Genomic DNA, 18,169 nt, shown 5'->3' on the forward strand with positions numbered 1-18,169 from the left:
AGGTTAAGTTGGGTGGACAGGCTTCTGGTGCAGGTTCTAAGGCAGCTTCCTGGGTGTATAGTTGGTCAATGTCCCACTGTAGGGTGTTGACAAAGAGTGAAGGAGAAAGGATGGGTGCTGGTAATGAGGTGGACTGGTCAGAGGAGTGCAACCTAGAAAGGGCATCGGCTTTAGTATTTTTGGATCCAGGGCGATAGGTGACAGTAAAGTGGAAACAGGTGAAGAACAGTGCCCATCTTGCTTGACGTGGGTTTAGGCATTTAGCAGACCGCAGATATTCAAGATTGTGATGGTCGGTGATTATAGTAAAGGGATGGAGAGCGCCCTCCAGCCAGTGGCGCCATTCTTCAATTGCCAGCTTGATGGCCAGTTCTCTGTTCCCAAAGTCATAGTTCATCTCGGAAGGAGAAAGTTTCTTTGAATAGAAAGCACAAGGGTACAGTTTGGGAGGATTACCTTGATGCTGGGAGAGTATGGCCCCTACCCCTGAGGTTGAAGTGTCTACCTCGACGATGAAGGGAAGGTCTGGGTTGGGTTTATGAGGATGGGTGCTGAGGTAAAGAAGGTCTTTAAAAGCTGGAAGGCTTTAGAGGCTTGTGGAGACCAAGAGAGGATCTTGGGTTTACCTCTTAGAAGGCTGGTGAGAGGGGCTACCACAGTGCTGAAGTTCCGGATAAATCTCCGATAAAAGTTGGCAAAACCAAGGAACCTCTGTAACTCTGTAACGGTGGTAGGTTGGGGCCAGGTAGTTACGGCTTGTACCTTGGAAGTGTCCTTCTGAACTCCGCTGGAACTGATGATATAACCCAGAAATTGATTGGAGGACTGGTGGAAGAGGCATTTTTCGGCCTTCAGGTACAGACTGTGTTCCTGTAGGCATTTTAGCACAAGTCTTACATGGTGAATGTGTTCCTTTAGAGATGTGGAGTAGATGAGAATATCTATATAAACCAGGACAAAACGATGGAGTACATCACGGAAAATCTCATTCATGTAAGACTGGAACACTGATGGGGCATTGACTAGGCAATACGGTGTCACCCGATATTCAAACTCGTCCACATTATGGATACGGATAAGATTATAAGCACTGCGGAAGTCGAGTTTAGTGAAAATGTTGGCCCCTTGAAGAAGTTCTAAAGCAGCTGGCACCAAAGGCAATGGATAGGAGAACTTTACGGTGATACTGTTAAGGGCACGGTAGTCAATGTAAGGGCGAAGGCCTCCATCCTTTTTGGCCACAAAGAAGAAACTTGATGCGGCTGGAGATGTCGATGGGCTAATATAGCCCTGTTTCAGGGCCTCTTCCACATATTCCTCCATAGCTCTCTGCTCGGGTACCGACAAGGGATATATCTTGCCTCTAGGGAGAGATGAGCCCGGGAGTAGATCTATGGCACAATCCCAGGGACGGTGTGGAGGGAGTTGGGAGGCATTTTGAGCACTAAAAACCTGTAGATAATCCTGGTAACCTGACAGGATGGAGGTGTTCAGGATGAGGGCTCTCTACAGAAGTGGCCAAGCAATGGATGGATCTAGATGGTGAAGGGCGGATGGGTAACGCAAGGCATTGGGTAAAGCATCGTTCACCCCAGGCAGCTACCTCTTTGGTGGACCAAGAAATAACTGGATTATGATGGAGTAGCCGAGGTAGTCCGAGTAATCGGGGAGAATGAGTAATGGCAATGGTTCTGCATTTAGGGCTCCTAATTGGATGGTGAGTGGTGCAGTCTGGTGTGTAATTAAGCCTGAGCCGATGTGTTTGCCAACGACTGAGAGGATGGGTAAAGGCTTAATTACTGGTTCTGTCCGGAGGTGGAGCTGTTTGACGAGGGAGGGAGCAATGAAGTTGCCTGCCGAACCGGAGTCCAGAAGGACATGAACAAGGATTGAGGAGGTGGAAGTCAAAACCGTAATGGTTATACTAAAAGGTTTCCCACATACAGGATCACAGGAAACTGAGCTTACCAGCAGCCTAGGGGGACGAATGGGACATGTGGATATGTGATGATCTGCCACTCCACAGTAGAGGCAAAGGTTGTTAATAATCCGCCTCCTTCGTTCAGTCGGAGTTAGGTGGGTTGTGCCTAGTTGCATAGGCTCCTCCTCCTCAGTCTTTGTTATGGGAAGTGGCGGGGCTGAATAGTTGCGATTTGTTGAGCACTGTTTTAGGCGGGGATCCACACGAAGAGAGAATTGAATGAGAGACTCCAGTCCAAGAGAGTCATCCACACTAGCTAGGTGAATTTGAAGGGATTTGTTTAGACACTGGCGATAGCGAGTAATCAGGGCTGGCTCGTTCCAGTGACTGGCGGAGGCGAGCGTTCGAAAGCGCAGGGCGTAATCTGCAACAGACAGCTTTCCTTGGTGAAGCCGGCTTAATTGTTCACTGGCAAAGGAGGCTCCAGTAGCGGACTCAAAAACCTCATGGAAATGGGTTGTGAAGGCATCGATGGACTAAGCTGTGGGACCTCCCTGTTTCCAGATGGCATCACCCCATTGTAGAGCCTTCCCAGAGAGGAGAGAAATAATATATGCTATTTTGGAGCAATCCATGGAGAAGTGTTGGGGTTGCAATTCAAAAGCCATTGAACATTGAAGGAGGAAGCCGCTGCAGGTTTCAGCGTCGCCAGAGAAAGATTTCAGAGGGCATAAGTTATCAGGGAATGGAACAAAGGTAGGAGGAGAATCAGAGACTGATACTACCTGGGCTGAAGTGAATTCCGGTGCAAGAGGACATGTTGCGGCAGTCGAGGTGAGTGATAGTTTCTCCAGTTGACGTTGAAGGTCATGAAGCGCCTTTTCATGTTGTATTTGTTGTTGCTCATGTTCAAGAAAACGCTCCATGGTAGACGTTGATCCTGCTGGGTTCGTGTTTAATGGTCTAGTCTTCTGTTATGAAGCTGAGACGAGGAGTTGAACCCAGATGCAGTTTATTTATGGAGCTCAAGGAAAACACAGAGAACAAACAAGCTGAAATCACTGATTAAATCAGAATTAACATTAACTAAGATAAACGATGACTGACAGGTAAATAACTCACGATACTAGAATCAAGGTTGAGTAGGTCACTTTAGAAGCTGGTCCAAACGTGACTAGACAAAGGCTGAGGGAGATTGGTGAGACTTTATAGTGTTCTGATTGATGATTTACATACCCTTGAATGTTGAGCCTTGTTACAGACACACAAGGTGACACACACAGGTTTAAATGACAATTAAAGGTTAATTTCCCACACCTGTGGCTTTTTAAATTGCAATTAGTGTCTGTGTATAAATAATCAATGAGTTTGTTAGCTCTCACCTGGATGCACTGAGCAGGCTAGATACTGAGCCATGGGGAGCAGAAAAGAACTGTCAAAAGACCTGCGTAACAAGGTAATGGAACTTTATATAGATGGAAAAGGATATAAAAAGATATCCAAAGCCTTGAAAATGCCAGTCAGTACTGTTCAATCACTTATTAAGAAGTGAAAAATTCGGGGATCTCTTGATACCAAGCCAAGGTCAGGTAGACCAAGAAAGATTTCAGCCACAACTGCCAGAAGAATTGTTCAGGATACAAAGAAAAACCCACAGGTAGCCTCAGGAGAAATACAGGCTGCTTTGAAAAAAGACGGTGTGGTTGTTTCAAGGAGCACAATACAACGATACTTGAACAAAAATGAGCTGCATGGTCGAGTTGCCAGAAAGAAGCCTTTACTGCGCAGATGCCACAAAAAAGCCTGGTTACAATATGCCCGACAACACCTTGACACGCCTCACAGCTTCTGGCACACTGTAATTTGGAGTGACGAGACCAAAATAGAGCTTTATGGTCACAACCATAAAGAGGGGTCAACAAGGCCTGTAGTGAAAAGAATATCATCCCCATTGTGAAGCATGGTGGTGGCTCACTGATGTTTTGGGGGGGTGTGAGCTCTAAAGGCAAGGAGAATCTTGTGAAAATTGATGGCAAAATCAATGCAACATGTTATCAGAAAATACTGGCAGACAATTTGCATTCTTCTGCACGAAAGCTGCGCATGGGACGCACTTGGACTTTCCAGCATGACAATGACCCTAAGCACAAGGCCAAGTTGACTCTCCAGTGGTTACAGCAGAAAAAGGTGAAGGTTCTGGAGTGGTCATCACAGTCTCCTGACCTTAATATCATCGAGCCCCTCTGGGGAGATCTCAAACGTGCGGTTCATGTAAGATGATCAAAGACTTTGCATGACCTGGAGGCATTTTGCCAAGACGAATGGGCAGCTATACCACCTGCAAGAATTTGGGGCCTCATAGACAACTATTACAAAAGACTGCACGCTGTCATTGATGCTAAAGGGGGCAATACACAGTATTAAGAACTAAGGGTATGCAGACTTTTGAACAGGGGTCATTTCATTTTTTTCTTTGTTGCCATGTTTTGTTTTATGATTATGCCATCCTGTTATAACCTACAGTTGAATATGAATCCCATAAGAAATAAAAGAAATGTGTTTTGCCTGCTCACTCATGTTTTCTTTAAAAATGGTACATATATTACCAATTCTCCAAGGGTATGCAAACTTTTGAGCACAACTGTATATTTGATATGACTGAGTAACTTAATGGAACTGTATACACTTTTTGATTTGTTTTGATATTTCCTTTCCATTTCAAAGAAGAGCTAGTTTTTCTGGAATTAGTTTACCTGACAAGCCTCCGCTCAGTGAGGAAAGCAATAAAACAGCAGCACTAAAATAAAAACCACCTCCTTTTCAATCAAAATAGTACAAACTGTCAAAACTTAAGTCACTTACATTCATTCTATCAGAACATTCATCTTCACCAGACTGAAGGAGTGCAGGATAGCTCACGAATCAGAACATGTCAGTCAGAAAACAGGCTTGTGATCTTCTTAATTAGGCTTCTCAGAACAAGTATACCACATAATACCATTAATACGTTTGATGCATTCTAGGCTAAAGTAGAGAAAAGTATGGCTCTTTCAACTTCAAACTTAATTGTAAGACTGACTGTATCCAATAAATAAATAATTATAATAATTTTAAAATTCATGAAAAACACCACAAGCATGCACATTAAAAACAATACATGTAAGTGTAAGATGCATTTATGGTTATGTTAAACAAGGCGTTTACTTGTGTATGTTTAATGTATGTTTATTTTTTTCCCCCCAGAAAAGCCGTGCGCTTTGTACTGTACGCCATTCGGCAGGGAAGCGCCAGTGCTAGTGGCAGAGCGTGTTCTGGATGGAACGCTGTGTGGACCCTATGAGAGTGACCTGTGTGTGAGCGGAAAGTGTCAGGTGGGTAATCATGGCCAGTAGCAATGCCCTAGCAACCACCCAGAACACTCAACTGCAATGACAGTGCCCATTCCGTCCATCAGTTGCACTCACAAGATTAAATGTTACATTTTATTTTATATATAATTTGTATATTGTCTAACTGGTTTTTATTCACTAGTAAAGCCATGTACAAACTACAATAATCAAGCTTGACACCTTTGATGTTTTAAGTCCAAGATTGCAGCGTGTATACACACTTGTGAGACACACTGTGACTAGTTGCAGATGCTGCAACAGATTTCTAACCTGTTTAAAACCTTATCTGAGGTTAGTCATATAGAGCCTTTAAGTGTGCACAGGGCCTCAAGCTTCAGTCTTGAAAAGACGTTCACAGTCTGCAGCAAACTGCCTGGTTTAATACAACCACATGACCTCACGAGGGGATCAACACGTGTGCTAATGTGCCACACATTTGCGAGAGAGAGAAAGAAAAAGAGTAAGATATTGAGAGAAAAAAAACTTGGAAAAAAGGCCTGCAAAGTCAAAGTGTCTGGAAATGATTTTGCCACGTTCTCTATAATACACATATTTTATATATACAGACACATGTTGTTACTGTAAATACTCTTGTAAATTGCGGGATTAATCAGACCTGAACATTGACTACAACCATTCATGTTATAATATAAACAAAACTCTGCCTTGACTGCTCTACAGGAAGTCGAGTATTTCAGAACAGAGGCACTGATTCAGGATCAGATCTTCCTCTGATTTGTGCTGACCACAATCAAAACATCACTGATCTGGAGTCAGCGCTCATATTGTTAAAGTCAAAATTTGTGGCAAAAAAAAGAGTTAGTGAAGGGATGCTCTGTGCCAGGATCTTTAAGCAAAAATAAGATTTAAAGAACCATTTACACTATATTCATTAAATTCTGCTTTGTACAGACTTTAAGCAAATTAGCAAATTAAGAAGCAAATCATTTACAGAGATGGCCTGGATTTCATAAAAGTGACAATTAAAGGCAAGACATTATCTTTACACACGATCCAAACGAGAATGAAAGATTCTTTCGGTGTAATTGAAAAGATAATATTATCCCAGATTTTTTGACTGATGTCACAATTCCAAAGTTTTTTAGTGTTTTTCAAGAACACAAGCTCCTTGTCTGGTGTATACTGACTGTGTGTGTGTATGTGTGTCTGTGTGCAGTTATGTGTATGAGTGTTATGTTGTACTCGCTGCTGCCAGCCAGTATCACTGTAAAGCCACTTTACATGACACACCACAGAGCGTGTAAGACACATTAAATACCATATTACCAAAAACATACTTTAAACAATAATAAAAACGCAGAATTCTTGGTCAATACATTGCAAGTATGCAGCCCTGTAGCTGCCGAGCCCATTGCGACAATGTTGAGAATGCAACACATACTGTACTTGCACTGCGCTATGAATTCCATTCGGGCACATTTTTAATTGTGTGGAACTGAGATTGCTTGTCGATCAATGTTTTTATTATTATTATAATTATGATACTGATATTTTGCAATAATATTGTATCATTATTAAATTGTAATATGTACAGTATATTTTCTGTTGTTTTGTTTGGTGTGTTATAGATAAGTAGAAATCATTCTACTATTTGCAAAACTGGGTCATGGCATATTTGGTTGCACAGAGACCTCTACCATTTGTGTGTATGTTCCCATTTGTGCATGCATACTGTATGTGTGTCTAAGGGTTTGTTTTTGTATCAGACATGTTTGTATCAGTGATATGAACAATGTAAGTAATGCAAGCAAATACAATAATGCTCAAATGTGCTTGGAAGCTACTGGAAAAACCACATTTGTGTTGTGGAACCATTTTAGTTTAGCTGCTGGCTGTTGATATGTACTCAGTACACCAACTCCACAAAGAGTTCAACAGCAACTTTATTCCTGTAACAGAATTTCAGAACATTGAGAACATTCAGAACATTCCTGAAGTAAAATGAAGAATGACTTTCTTTGAATCCTGATAATACATCAGTTAAATTAGCAACATTTATACTGCACTGATACCACCAAATTTGCTAATGACATTTTAAGTATGCAATCTCCTTGGTCTTGATTTATGAGATATGACAATTTCACTAAACATGGTTTTGTCATGTCTGAAGTTATGCATCCATTTTAACAATTACAACTTATATTCAACGTATAAATTAGTTAGAGACCAAAATATCATTCATTTAAAAACCCATATTGATAAACCACAATTTTTTTGTGGTTTTCAACAGAACTGGATGGATTTATTGAATGAAGATAAATAATTGAAAGATATAAATGAAAAAACTGTTTACTCTTTGTGAAGCCTTTGACCCCTGTTTGGTTGTTAATTTTACAGTTGTTACCTTTAAGAAATAATTGAATGAAATGAACAAAAAACCAAGCCACGATATGATGAAGGGGACCGCAATAAGCTGAAGGGGGCCACGAAACAGTGGAAGGGGGCCGCGATATACAGAAGAGGACAGCAAAACACTGGTTGTAATGTAAATCATGAATCAAGAAATAGGAGTTATGCCTTTGTGTTGTCTCTTTACATGCAGAAAATAGGTTGTGACGGCATTATTGGTTCGTCTGCTAAAGAAGACTGGTGTGGTGTATGCAATGGTGATGGCAAATCCTGCAAGATCATCAAAGGAGACTTCCACCACTCCAAAGGGACGGGTGAGTAAAGGAGAAAAAGAGAAATAAATGTGACAAAGTACTTTTTGGTTAGAAATCTTATTCAAGGTTTATAAAGATAAATTTGTGTTAAATGTATTTTAAAGATAAATTTGGCTGAAGGGGCCATTCATATTGAACAAGTTTTTGCATCTGTCTGCTCTGTCTTTCAATAGTTTTTCTATTTAAAAATGCATTAAAACAACCATCTTTGACCGCTGCACTGTGTCTTGCCTTTTTGTCTGCATCTCATGCAGGAGTGCCTTGATTTTAAGATGTGGTGTCAAGTGAACTCTAATTAAATTATTATTATTATTTTTTTAATTGTATTGAGACATCTGCGTTCTGCATTCTATGTATATTCATTGCACCCCATATAGCTTTTTTAGCTCAAGAATGTGTTTGGTTTGAATGGGCCCTAAGGCAGCATCCTACTAGCCAACTCAAAACATTGATTTTGCTGAAATCTCTTTTGTCAGAGTATGTGGCACAGAACACAGTATGCAGCATTTTAAACAGTAGTATGCTACACTGTTGTCACACAACCTCTTATCTTTTGGTAGTACGATCATGGCTCATATTGCGTCCAGTTCATTCATCACACTGGAAATGGGAGGTCAAGTCAAGCACATTGCATTGTGGGACATAGTGTTCCCTTCTATTTACCATGTTGGTTTTGTGTCTCTCAGTCCCCCGTAGCCATTGTAAGAAGGTTTCTACGTGTGTGATGTCGAAACCCAGAGCTGTTCTCAAGTGTTTCTCATGTAAGATGCATGGTTTTGTGAGTGTGTGTGTGTGTGTGTGTGTGTATTTGTGTGTCCTCTTTCAGTCAAGAAATAGCACTATGACGCCTGAGAAGCAAATCTATTCTCAGCGCAAAGTCAAAACTTAGTTTCTGCATTTGCAGTTTGGGGATTCCAGCAGATGATATTAAAGAGCTATCAATCACTTTTAAAACCATGTATTTAAAACCACTTTTAAAACTACTACCATGCATGTAAGTACATTAATAATAATAATAATAATAATAATAATAATAATAATAATAATAATAATGTTTATTTTGTATTGCGCCTTTCCAAAGCTCAAAGAGGCTTTACAGAAATTAAACATAAAACAGTAAACAGAGATACAAATATACATGACAAAACAATGAACAATGGGAGAGCAGCAAACCATCAAGCGTCCCGTAACACCATCAAAAACGCAGATGAGACAGGCAGATAGAGAACACATACATTGCTGTCTGGAGGCAGGAGGAAACACAAACATCCTTTGTAGTATTTTACCGCTAAACACCATAGCACTGGAACGATGACAGACAAAACTAGAGAGAGTTCACAGCAAGTTGGTTATTGAAGTTATTGAACTTATGACACAAACTGTCCATATTTCTATAATTATAATGCAGTACATATAGCCCACTTACACTATGAAATTCTTATGAATAGGATGTCTTCATTTGACAGGGAATGGATAATAGGAAGCAAATGGTGCATTAACTGTAGAAAAACCTCTGAATTAAATTGCACTTGACCCAGCCCATTAGCGCATTGCGTGCGCGATTTCATCCACCCACTTGCACCTAGACTTAACGCATGCTTGCACGAAAATATCAAAAATTCATGGCCATGCCCACTGACTTTGCATGCATGATGTATCGCACAATGTTGTGCTTAGGGCTTATAGTATCATTGAAGGGTGATATCATCGGGTTAAAAAAGTCCCACTGATTGCTTTGATACATCGCAGATATGAAGGAAAAAAAAGAAGCTAATGAACATGGGTCAATGGAACTTTGCTTGTCTCAGGATGCTCTTGGTACATTTTTATTAGTTCAAGAACTTAGGCAACACCATGATGACCTATTAAAGGCCAGAGAACCATGATTTGCCATGCGAATCAATGACTACATTTATGTGGACACTAGAAATCGCCTTATTGCATGAAAGTGGGTTATTGGGAGAAAGTAGCATTCAAGTTTACATGCACTCTATAAGCGGTTTACTCTACTCATGTATACATGCGGCTCGGCAAGTAAGCAGCTTTCTCCACATCAACGTAATTTCCCCCACGATGCTTGTGTAAATAACAAAAATGGGATACGAGGAAGACTTTTCTATTTTATTCTCTGTTGCTTTGCTTTATTTCCAGATGTTCCAGAGTTGTTGCTGTGTTTGTTCCCTTAACTTTCCATCGCGACCTGCAAGAGAATTGCACTGCAATAGTTGGGTTTACCTCTTATGTAAAACTCAGGGATTCCCCCAATATACGAGCACATATATGCGAACGTGAACACACTGGTGTAAACACAATGGTATAAATGGGTATAGTTTATAGTGTATGTGCTTTTCCCATTGCACTCCCAGAAAACTAAAGATCAGCCATTAGAGTTGGTATTGACATTGGGGAGTTTGTAGAAATCAAGAAAGGCATGCATCAAGGATGTGCTTTCTCACCAGATCTATTCAGTGTATATGGTGAGTGGATACTGAGAAAGCTAGATGAAGTTCCTGGAATAGTGATAGGTGGTATAAAGATAAACAATCTAAGATATGCAGATGACATAGTTCTGGTAGATAGATCTGAATCATACATCCAACAAATAGTGAATAAAGTTCTCAGAATCTGAGAGTGCGTAGAAATGGCTTTTTATCAGCTGCAAGAAAACGGTATGCCTTGTGGTTGCAAAGCAAAAGGAAACTGCTATCAGCAATATCAATATCAAAATCTATGGAGAAGGTCTGAATCAAGTGAAATGCTTTATCGATTTGGGAAGTTGGATAACATCAGATGGGAGGTGCAACAGAGAGATTGAGAGAAGAAATGCAATGGCTAAAGAGACTTTCTCTAGAATGGGCAGCCTTCTTTGTAATTTACAAATCCCCATGGAAACAATGCTTAGGGTACCAGACTGCTATGTAATGCCAATTCTAAAATATGGCTGTGAGAGTTGGTTGATTTAAAAAGAAATGGAAGATCGATTACAGACAACAGAAATGTGGTTCCTGATTAGCACTTCAAAGGGTGCAACTCAGGAAGATCTGGAAACAACAACCTGAGTTTTTGAGCCATTGTGTGAGGAAAGAAGGTCTGGAGTATTTATTTTAAACTGGAAAGATTGAGGGAAAGAGAAACAGAGGGTGGCAGAGAAAAACATATATTCAGAATATTGCAAACTGGACAGGCATGGATAATATCAAGCTTCTGCGACTGGCAAAGGATAGGAAGGAGTGGTATTGCATGGTCGCCAATGCCATTGGATATGGCACTTGAAGAAGAAGAATACTCCCAGAAATGTTAAATTATTTCCACTGTTTTGGCTTATTGTTGGGCTCTATCCAATGACCTTTGTTATCCGATATGTTCACGCACATGTGCACTTCTCAAAAACCTGTAAGAATGGCGTTTATGTGTTTAAATGGCCACATTAAGCCACGTTCTCCTGGAGAAACCCAGGTGTGTTAAACCACTTTTCTTAATCCGTTAAACGGCATAAGGAAATCAGCGTTCTCATTTACATGATGTTTCATAACCCGCTCTCTGGAAAAACCCTGGAATAAACCGTTTTCTTAAGTGCATGTAAACATGGTCATTGGCTGTGCTTCAAAGCGTCAGCAGCAAACAAAGTCAAAGTTGTAATAGTTTGAACTTTCAGTCAAGTTACAGCTCTTGACCTGAGCATAACACAGCAACACTTTTTCAGCAGTTGTTGGTGTGCTTTGCTGAGTAAAATAGGCTAAATGTTGTCTAAAGCCGGGAGCTTTCTAAGACTAATTTTCCCAAAAATATTTCTTTCATCAAAATTCTTGGATTGGATTGCATAGTGTTCAACAACAACTGATTAATTTCCTATGTGATAAGTCTTGCTGTCACAACCCTTCATGTTCACAGACTCTTAGTTTGACTCTTTCATGGACTTTTATGTTGTAGTTTTTCTCCCACACTACATTTCCAAGCAGGCACGTTGTCATTACATTCACCTGTTTCCCATCAGTGTTCCCAGCTGTTCACTGTGTTGTTATTTCCCATGTCTGTATATATTCCCTCGTGTTTCATCACTCATCGTCTAGGCTCTGTAGTGGCATTGAGCTAAGGTGTTCTTTTGTTTATCAGGCCTTGTGCTATTTCTATTTGTACATTATCTTCATTAAAAACTGCAATTGGGTTCAATTAACATCTCTCTCCTTGTTGCTGACAATTGTTTCCTATGACAGTGACATTTATATAGCTTGTCAATATAATATGCAATATAAATATCATTATTTAGTGCTCTCTTCATGTAATGACCATACTGTGATATTTACCAGACTCTTCAACTTTGATCTGTCCTGCCATGACACTGGAAGTTATTACAACTGACAAGCCTTTAATGAAAACTTGTTAAAGAGCAATTTTGAAGTTGGAGCTGTTGCCTGGTGGTTAGTGCATGTAATTTGACAGGTTGAGTTGTGATGCTCAAGCAGGGAACGCAATTCGGAGTCTAGCTCATGTCATTTCCCGTTCCTCTTTCTTCTCCCAGAATTTTCTGTCATCTCTCTGCTACAGTGATCAATAAAAGTTGCAAAAAGCTGTTATTAAAGGGACACATGTCACTCACTAGTTGAATGTTGAGTACCAAAGTTCTAAGCGAAGGGTTCAGAGTAGGATGGCGCTACTGAAACTAGTTTTCTCTTCCTAGAGGTATTTTAACGGATCTTCAAGAGCAGTCAAAAGTAGGTTCTTAACCTACTGAATGGTCTGTATCTCATTATTTTCCCTCAGGATAGAAAGTGTTTGGTTCTGGAATTATTTTCCAGATTTAAAAATGAATAGTGAGTTTTAAAAGTTAAAAATGATGAACCAAACCAACAAGACTTTGATTTGAAAAAAAAAACAAACAAAAAAAAAAATATATATATATATATATATATATATATATATTATATATGAAAGTCAGAAAAAAATAATGAGTGAATGAACTACTTCACAAATGATGTAATTGAACCATAAATGACAATACAATATAAACCTATTGACTGACAGGCATTGATTATTAGGACAATTTCACAAGTGTTCTGGTTCATATTTTCCTGGAACACTTTAAGGTCAATAGATTTGGTGTGTTGTCCATAACTGAGGGGCTCCATCACAGGACAGGGCTTGAGCTCTGAGATCCCCCAAAAAAGGTATAAAATAACTTGGACAGGACAGTTTCAATTCAATAAAAGCTGTGATAGCAGAGGCAGCCTCACATTAGGGTCTGCCCAGAGACAGGGAAATAAGGGAGACTGAAATGGATAGGATGAGATGAAAAACTGCATCCGTAAGGACAACATAATATTGTACAGGTAAGCAGAAAGCACACCGCAGTTACAGTGTCGTGGGAGGCTTAGTCACCCAGCTTGAAAGACACGGCCGCAGTTACAGCACCCGGACAGCACATTTGCGCTGCTTAGAAGTATTGAGTCGATAAGCAGCAGCACCGCAGTTGCAGAAGGCTTAGTCACACAGTCCGAGAAGAGGACACTGCAGTTGTGGAACCGGGGCAGTACAGATGCACTTGTTAGGAGAAGGGGATTTGCAGCTGCAAAGTCAGCAGCTCATTATAACTGCGGCATAAACTGATGGCAGCATAAACAAAGGGCTTCAGCGGAAACATGGTGAAATACTGCCCCACAACCTACAATGCTGAACATGAGGTCAGTGCAGCATAAAAACGTGAAGGCTAGCATGCAGTGGGGAGAACCCCCATTGCGCAACCTGAGTTATGAGCTGAATACAACATTACTGCTGCAGCAGAAAGCAGACCATTGGGAATAATAAATGCAACATATAGGGGGGTTACACAACTTAAGTTATTGCTTAGGAAGACCCTGTCTGAATTTTCATGGCTGATCTTCCAACTGAATTCGGAATGCAGAGCCCATTAAGTATATAAAACATGATAGCTCATAACAGTCCAAATGAGGGAGCTCATTGAAAGGATGCCTAAGGATGGACTCATCTCCATGGTCACCCAAAAGCCTGCACGAAAGGTGCCCTCACAAAGATGCGCCCCTTAACTACAATATATGAGCTTGATGGTTTATTTGTTGTGAGACAGGTTCATTCTATTCAATTCTGACAAGGCGAAATTGGAGTAAAGATTTACCAGTATGCTGGATTTGAGAAGGAAAGATTTAGATGCTCAAAGTCAGTGTCTTTGCATCGGCTGTCTATTATTGTCCACAAAAGTGTGAAAGTGGAGATTTCATTTGAGCTCCTCTATAAACTAAAGATAATAATGGATTAATTTAATTGTGGAAGGCAAATTGAATATAGCTACCATGGCTCTGTTGTTTTGAGGCATTTACATGGAATGGCTCATGCTGCTAGGCAAATGGGTAAGCCCCAAAATGTGGGGGCCACGTTACGTTTGAATGGGAGAGTCCAGACTGTATTCAAAAGGGAAGACCAAAACACAGAAGAGATGACTGACTTGATTTACATGCTTCAATGAGAGATTAAAGTAGTAGTAGTAGTAAAGTAGTGGTAGTCTGGAAGTTTTTTTTTTCTCCCCTGATAGAATGAATAGTTTATTTATAACTTACCGATTATCGACTATCCATTGCGAGGTTGATGTTTTTATTATGAATGTGTTGAAGTGCTGAGTGTGTGAGAGTTTGCAATATGGTCCCCATTCATGGCCAATTCTGGATTGCTGCGTGTTCAGCACTCATACCCATCTTAATCACTGGGAGTGAGTGTGAGTACCTTCTGCTTAATAGCTCTGATTTGTTATTAAAGAGATCTCACTGACCTGACAGATTTGATGAATGCTAGTACTTGTGATTAGCCAATTAAGAGAGATAAATAAGTTATTGTGCAGCTGTTGCCTCAGCTACAGTGCAGAATGGAGCTGGAGTAAAGGTTACTTGCTTATGTTAAAAGAATACATGGCATAACATTCATAAAGCCATACAGAGTTTATTAGTGCAGACATGCTCAGTAGGCTTGGGTCTCAATATTGACATTAATGTAGGTCATCATCATAAGATCAGAAAAACAAGTGGCCAAAATTACCCATTGACAAACAGTTTACTACGCAATCATTTTTAACATTTGATGACATAGTTTGTCATGTTGGCATGCATTATGTTAATGTGACCAATAGTGTAACCATTTGTACCAGACTGCAGACCATTCAGACTATATTTGTGCAAACTTCAAAATGATATGTCAGTGACAGTTTGCAACCCATCAAAAAGGTGTTGGTGTTGATTTCTTTGTTTTTAAATCAGGCTTTTTCATTCAGAGTGAAATGGGTCACATCTGTGTGCAGTCTCTTTTGTATGTGTGTTCAGTTGGTTTACCCAGATAAAAAAAAAAAAAAAAGTTCTGTGGTAAAGGAGCTTGACTAAAATAGTTTCAGCAGATTATCACGTTGCCTATTGCATAGTTTTCAGTGCTAAGAGGCTGCGGGGGGAAAGTGGTAGATGACATGTCACACAAAACTATTCCATAGAATAACTGACCATGGCAAGGTGTTTTTGATTGCCTTTATTTGAGCAAGACCTTTTTGATGGGTTTGTAAACTGTCACTAACATCTCCTTTTGAAGTTTGCACAAATATAGTCTGAATGGTCTGCAGTTTGGTACAAATGGTTACACTATTAGACACATCAACATAATGCATGCCAACATGACAAACTATGTCATCAAATGTTATAAAATGACTGTGTAGTAAACTGTTTGACAATGTGTAATTATGGCTACTTGTTTTTCTGATCTTATGATAATGACCTACATTAATGTCACTTGAGACCCAAGCCCACTGAGCATATATGCACTAATAAACAAACTCAGTATGACTTTATGAATGTTGGCAGTTTGTTCATTGAATTACTGATTGGTTTAATTATGTCGCATAATATTTGGGTTTTGACAAGAAAATGCCTGTGGCAGCGGGGGCGTGGTCAAGCATCTCTCCGGAGAGAGAGAAAGCGGTAAGGGCGCTTACACCTGAGCTAAATTATGTCTAACACCTGTCTCTAATTTCAGTAAGCATGGGGAGAGCGGATAAATAGAGCCACACCGCAAGTAGAAAGGGAGAGAGTGCCTGGGCACCACAGAGCCGAACAGGAAGCAAGAGTTCTGTGATGATGAGAGTGTTATTTTGATGAAGCGGTGTGTGATTAAAGTGCAACTCAGTGAATACTGCAAGAGAAAAATAAATCCTTACCTGAACCAGGAAAGCTGCTTCTCGCCTCCTCCTTTCCACCGAACCCCCTTACAATGCCGTTCATATTTCATAAAATAATCGGACAAGACCATAATATTGTGAATGTGAGGCACATGTTAACATGGACACATTGCTGGATAATGTGCACAATCTCACACTGAACACACACTCATTTGAATACGAAGAGGCTGCAGTGTTTTAACGTCATCTAGTAGCTCAAATTGATAATGAGCTATAGTGTTGCGCTGATCATGTTATTGATGACCGAGTTGTAATCCTCAGCGAGTTTAAAAAAAAAAATCTTACATACTTCTGCCGTTCAATCTAATAATATCACTTATTTTAATCTGTACAGTAATGCCAGCAGCATTTAGTAAGTTTGCATTGAATGGAGAGCAAAATATTGAGTCAGGAGCATGATTTTCGGAATCAACGAATCTGCTGCCGGTCGTTCACATCTGTTGTAAAAAGGAAGAAGGTGTCCAGTTAACATGAAAACCAGTTGAACTGTTACACCGACTATGCGCGCCACCATATTTTCGTTGCAATGTAAGATAAGATTCTAAGTTTGTATCGTCATAGAAGCATACAAAAGGAGGAGCATAAAAGGTTCTAAAAACCTTTCACTTCCACTCTCCCAGCCCCGGAAGTGGTTGTGACTGACGGAATGGGAGAAGGCTCGAGTGGACTGACTAGTTTGTATATTCTTTGACGTCAGATAACATGGCCGCAGCACTGCATCAAAACAGTGCGCTCTGATGGTAACGGCTTTATACATTTATTTAGTGATTGTTTGAAAGTTTGTAACCTACAAAAATAAAGATATTGTGATGTTGAAAAGACTATTTGTGCAGCCGATTTTGCTGGTAAACAGAAGCATGAATGCAGATCACACCAGTTTGATAGTACACGTCTGAGCCCAGCCTAGTGTAATCACACCGGTTTGATCATATGTGCGAAAGGGTTATGAGGCGTATATTTCCCTGGTTTTGTCTGCATGCTTGGGTGTGGCAACTGCCATACTCTGTCATACGCAAACGCCGGCGATAACTGCAAAGACAGTGACGAAGCATTTACGAATACCCATAAGAGACACATGCTGACATACAGGTATCTGCTAAGAAGTGTAATCAATACCTGTTGATTTGCCTTTAGGAGACAAAAGACACCTGCAAACATCTGATGAGAAAATAGAATACTGTGGAAGGAATGGTAAACATATGCAAACATGTCTGTAGATGGAACAAGTATGTTGCTTGGCATCTGTGGGCTCCTTTGGGAGGGAAATATAACATTTTGGAAAGACACCTATAGAGGAAGCAGTAAAGAAACCTACATATAATCCTGTTGAAAGGATGAAAGAAAGACACCCTCTGGAGGTAATATTGTTGATACCACTGTGGGAGGAGCAATTTTTTTTTTAATTAACTGTAGTTGTTTCTGTAGAGGAAGCACATAAGACATGTTAAGGGGCACCTTAAACCAGTGAAACATTAGTTAAAATCACAAACCCGTAAAAAAAGTAACAACTATGGGGACTATGAACCATGGCATCCTGTGGGTCATGGCAGCTGGAGAACTGGCTGCTCTTGCACTGGTAGATAGAAAATCCTCATACAGTTTATGCGTATTGCTAATGCTTATAGCTTCAGAGGCCTGTGGATAGAGAAGAGAAAAAACAAAAACAAACGAACAAACATACAGCTTTATCTGACAAAAAGGGTGGTGCAACCATCATAGCGACCACTGGGACAAAACAGAAGGAAGAGAGGCACAAGGTGTGTCCCAAACCGCACACTTCTGCACTATTCTACACCATTTTCTAGTGTAAGTAGTGCGAGTAGTGTTAACACAGAAAATGCAACAAAAAGAAGTGTATTTTAAGTACCTGGATGATGCACTTTTTAACCATCAAAACGGAGTGTGGAATGATGACACTTCATGCACCCGGCGCAGGCGGCTTGCTGTACATAGC

At 40.2% G+C, this 18,169-nt stretch overlaps 1 protein-coding gene across 3 annotated transcripts in view; it reads left to right on the plus strand.

Moving 5' to 3' along the window:
* The window catches only part of adamts17 (ADAM metallopeptidase with thrombospondin type 1 motif, 17), a 329,457-nt gene that overhangs the window by 149,359 nt on the left and 161,929 nt on the right, over positions 1-18,169 (plus strand). For 2 of the 3 annotated variants that reach the window (XM_051711565.1, XM_051711576.1), the window contains exons 14-16: positions 5,165-5,292; positions 7,874-7,994; positions 8,681-8,755. In XM_051711565.1, the coding sequence (XP_051567525.1) occupies positions 5,165-5,292; positions 7,874-7,994; positions 8,681-8,755 (324 nt within the window). The remainder of the gene's footprint in view (positions 1-5,164; positions 5,293-7,873; positions 7,995-8,680; positions 8,756-18,169) is intronic. The other variant, XM_051711587.1, reaches the window with a different exon arrangement.

This window comes from Myxocyprinus asiaticus, chromosome 1 (genome assembly GCF_019703515.2).
Source record: "Myxocyprinus asiaticus isolate MX2 ecotype Aquarium Trade chromosome 1, UBuf_Myxa_2, whole genome shotgun sequence".
Lineage (NCBI taxonomy): Eukaryota > Metazoa > Chordata > Actinopteri > Cypriniformes > Catostomidae > Myxocyprinus > Myxocyprinus asiaticus.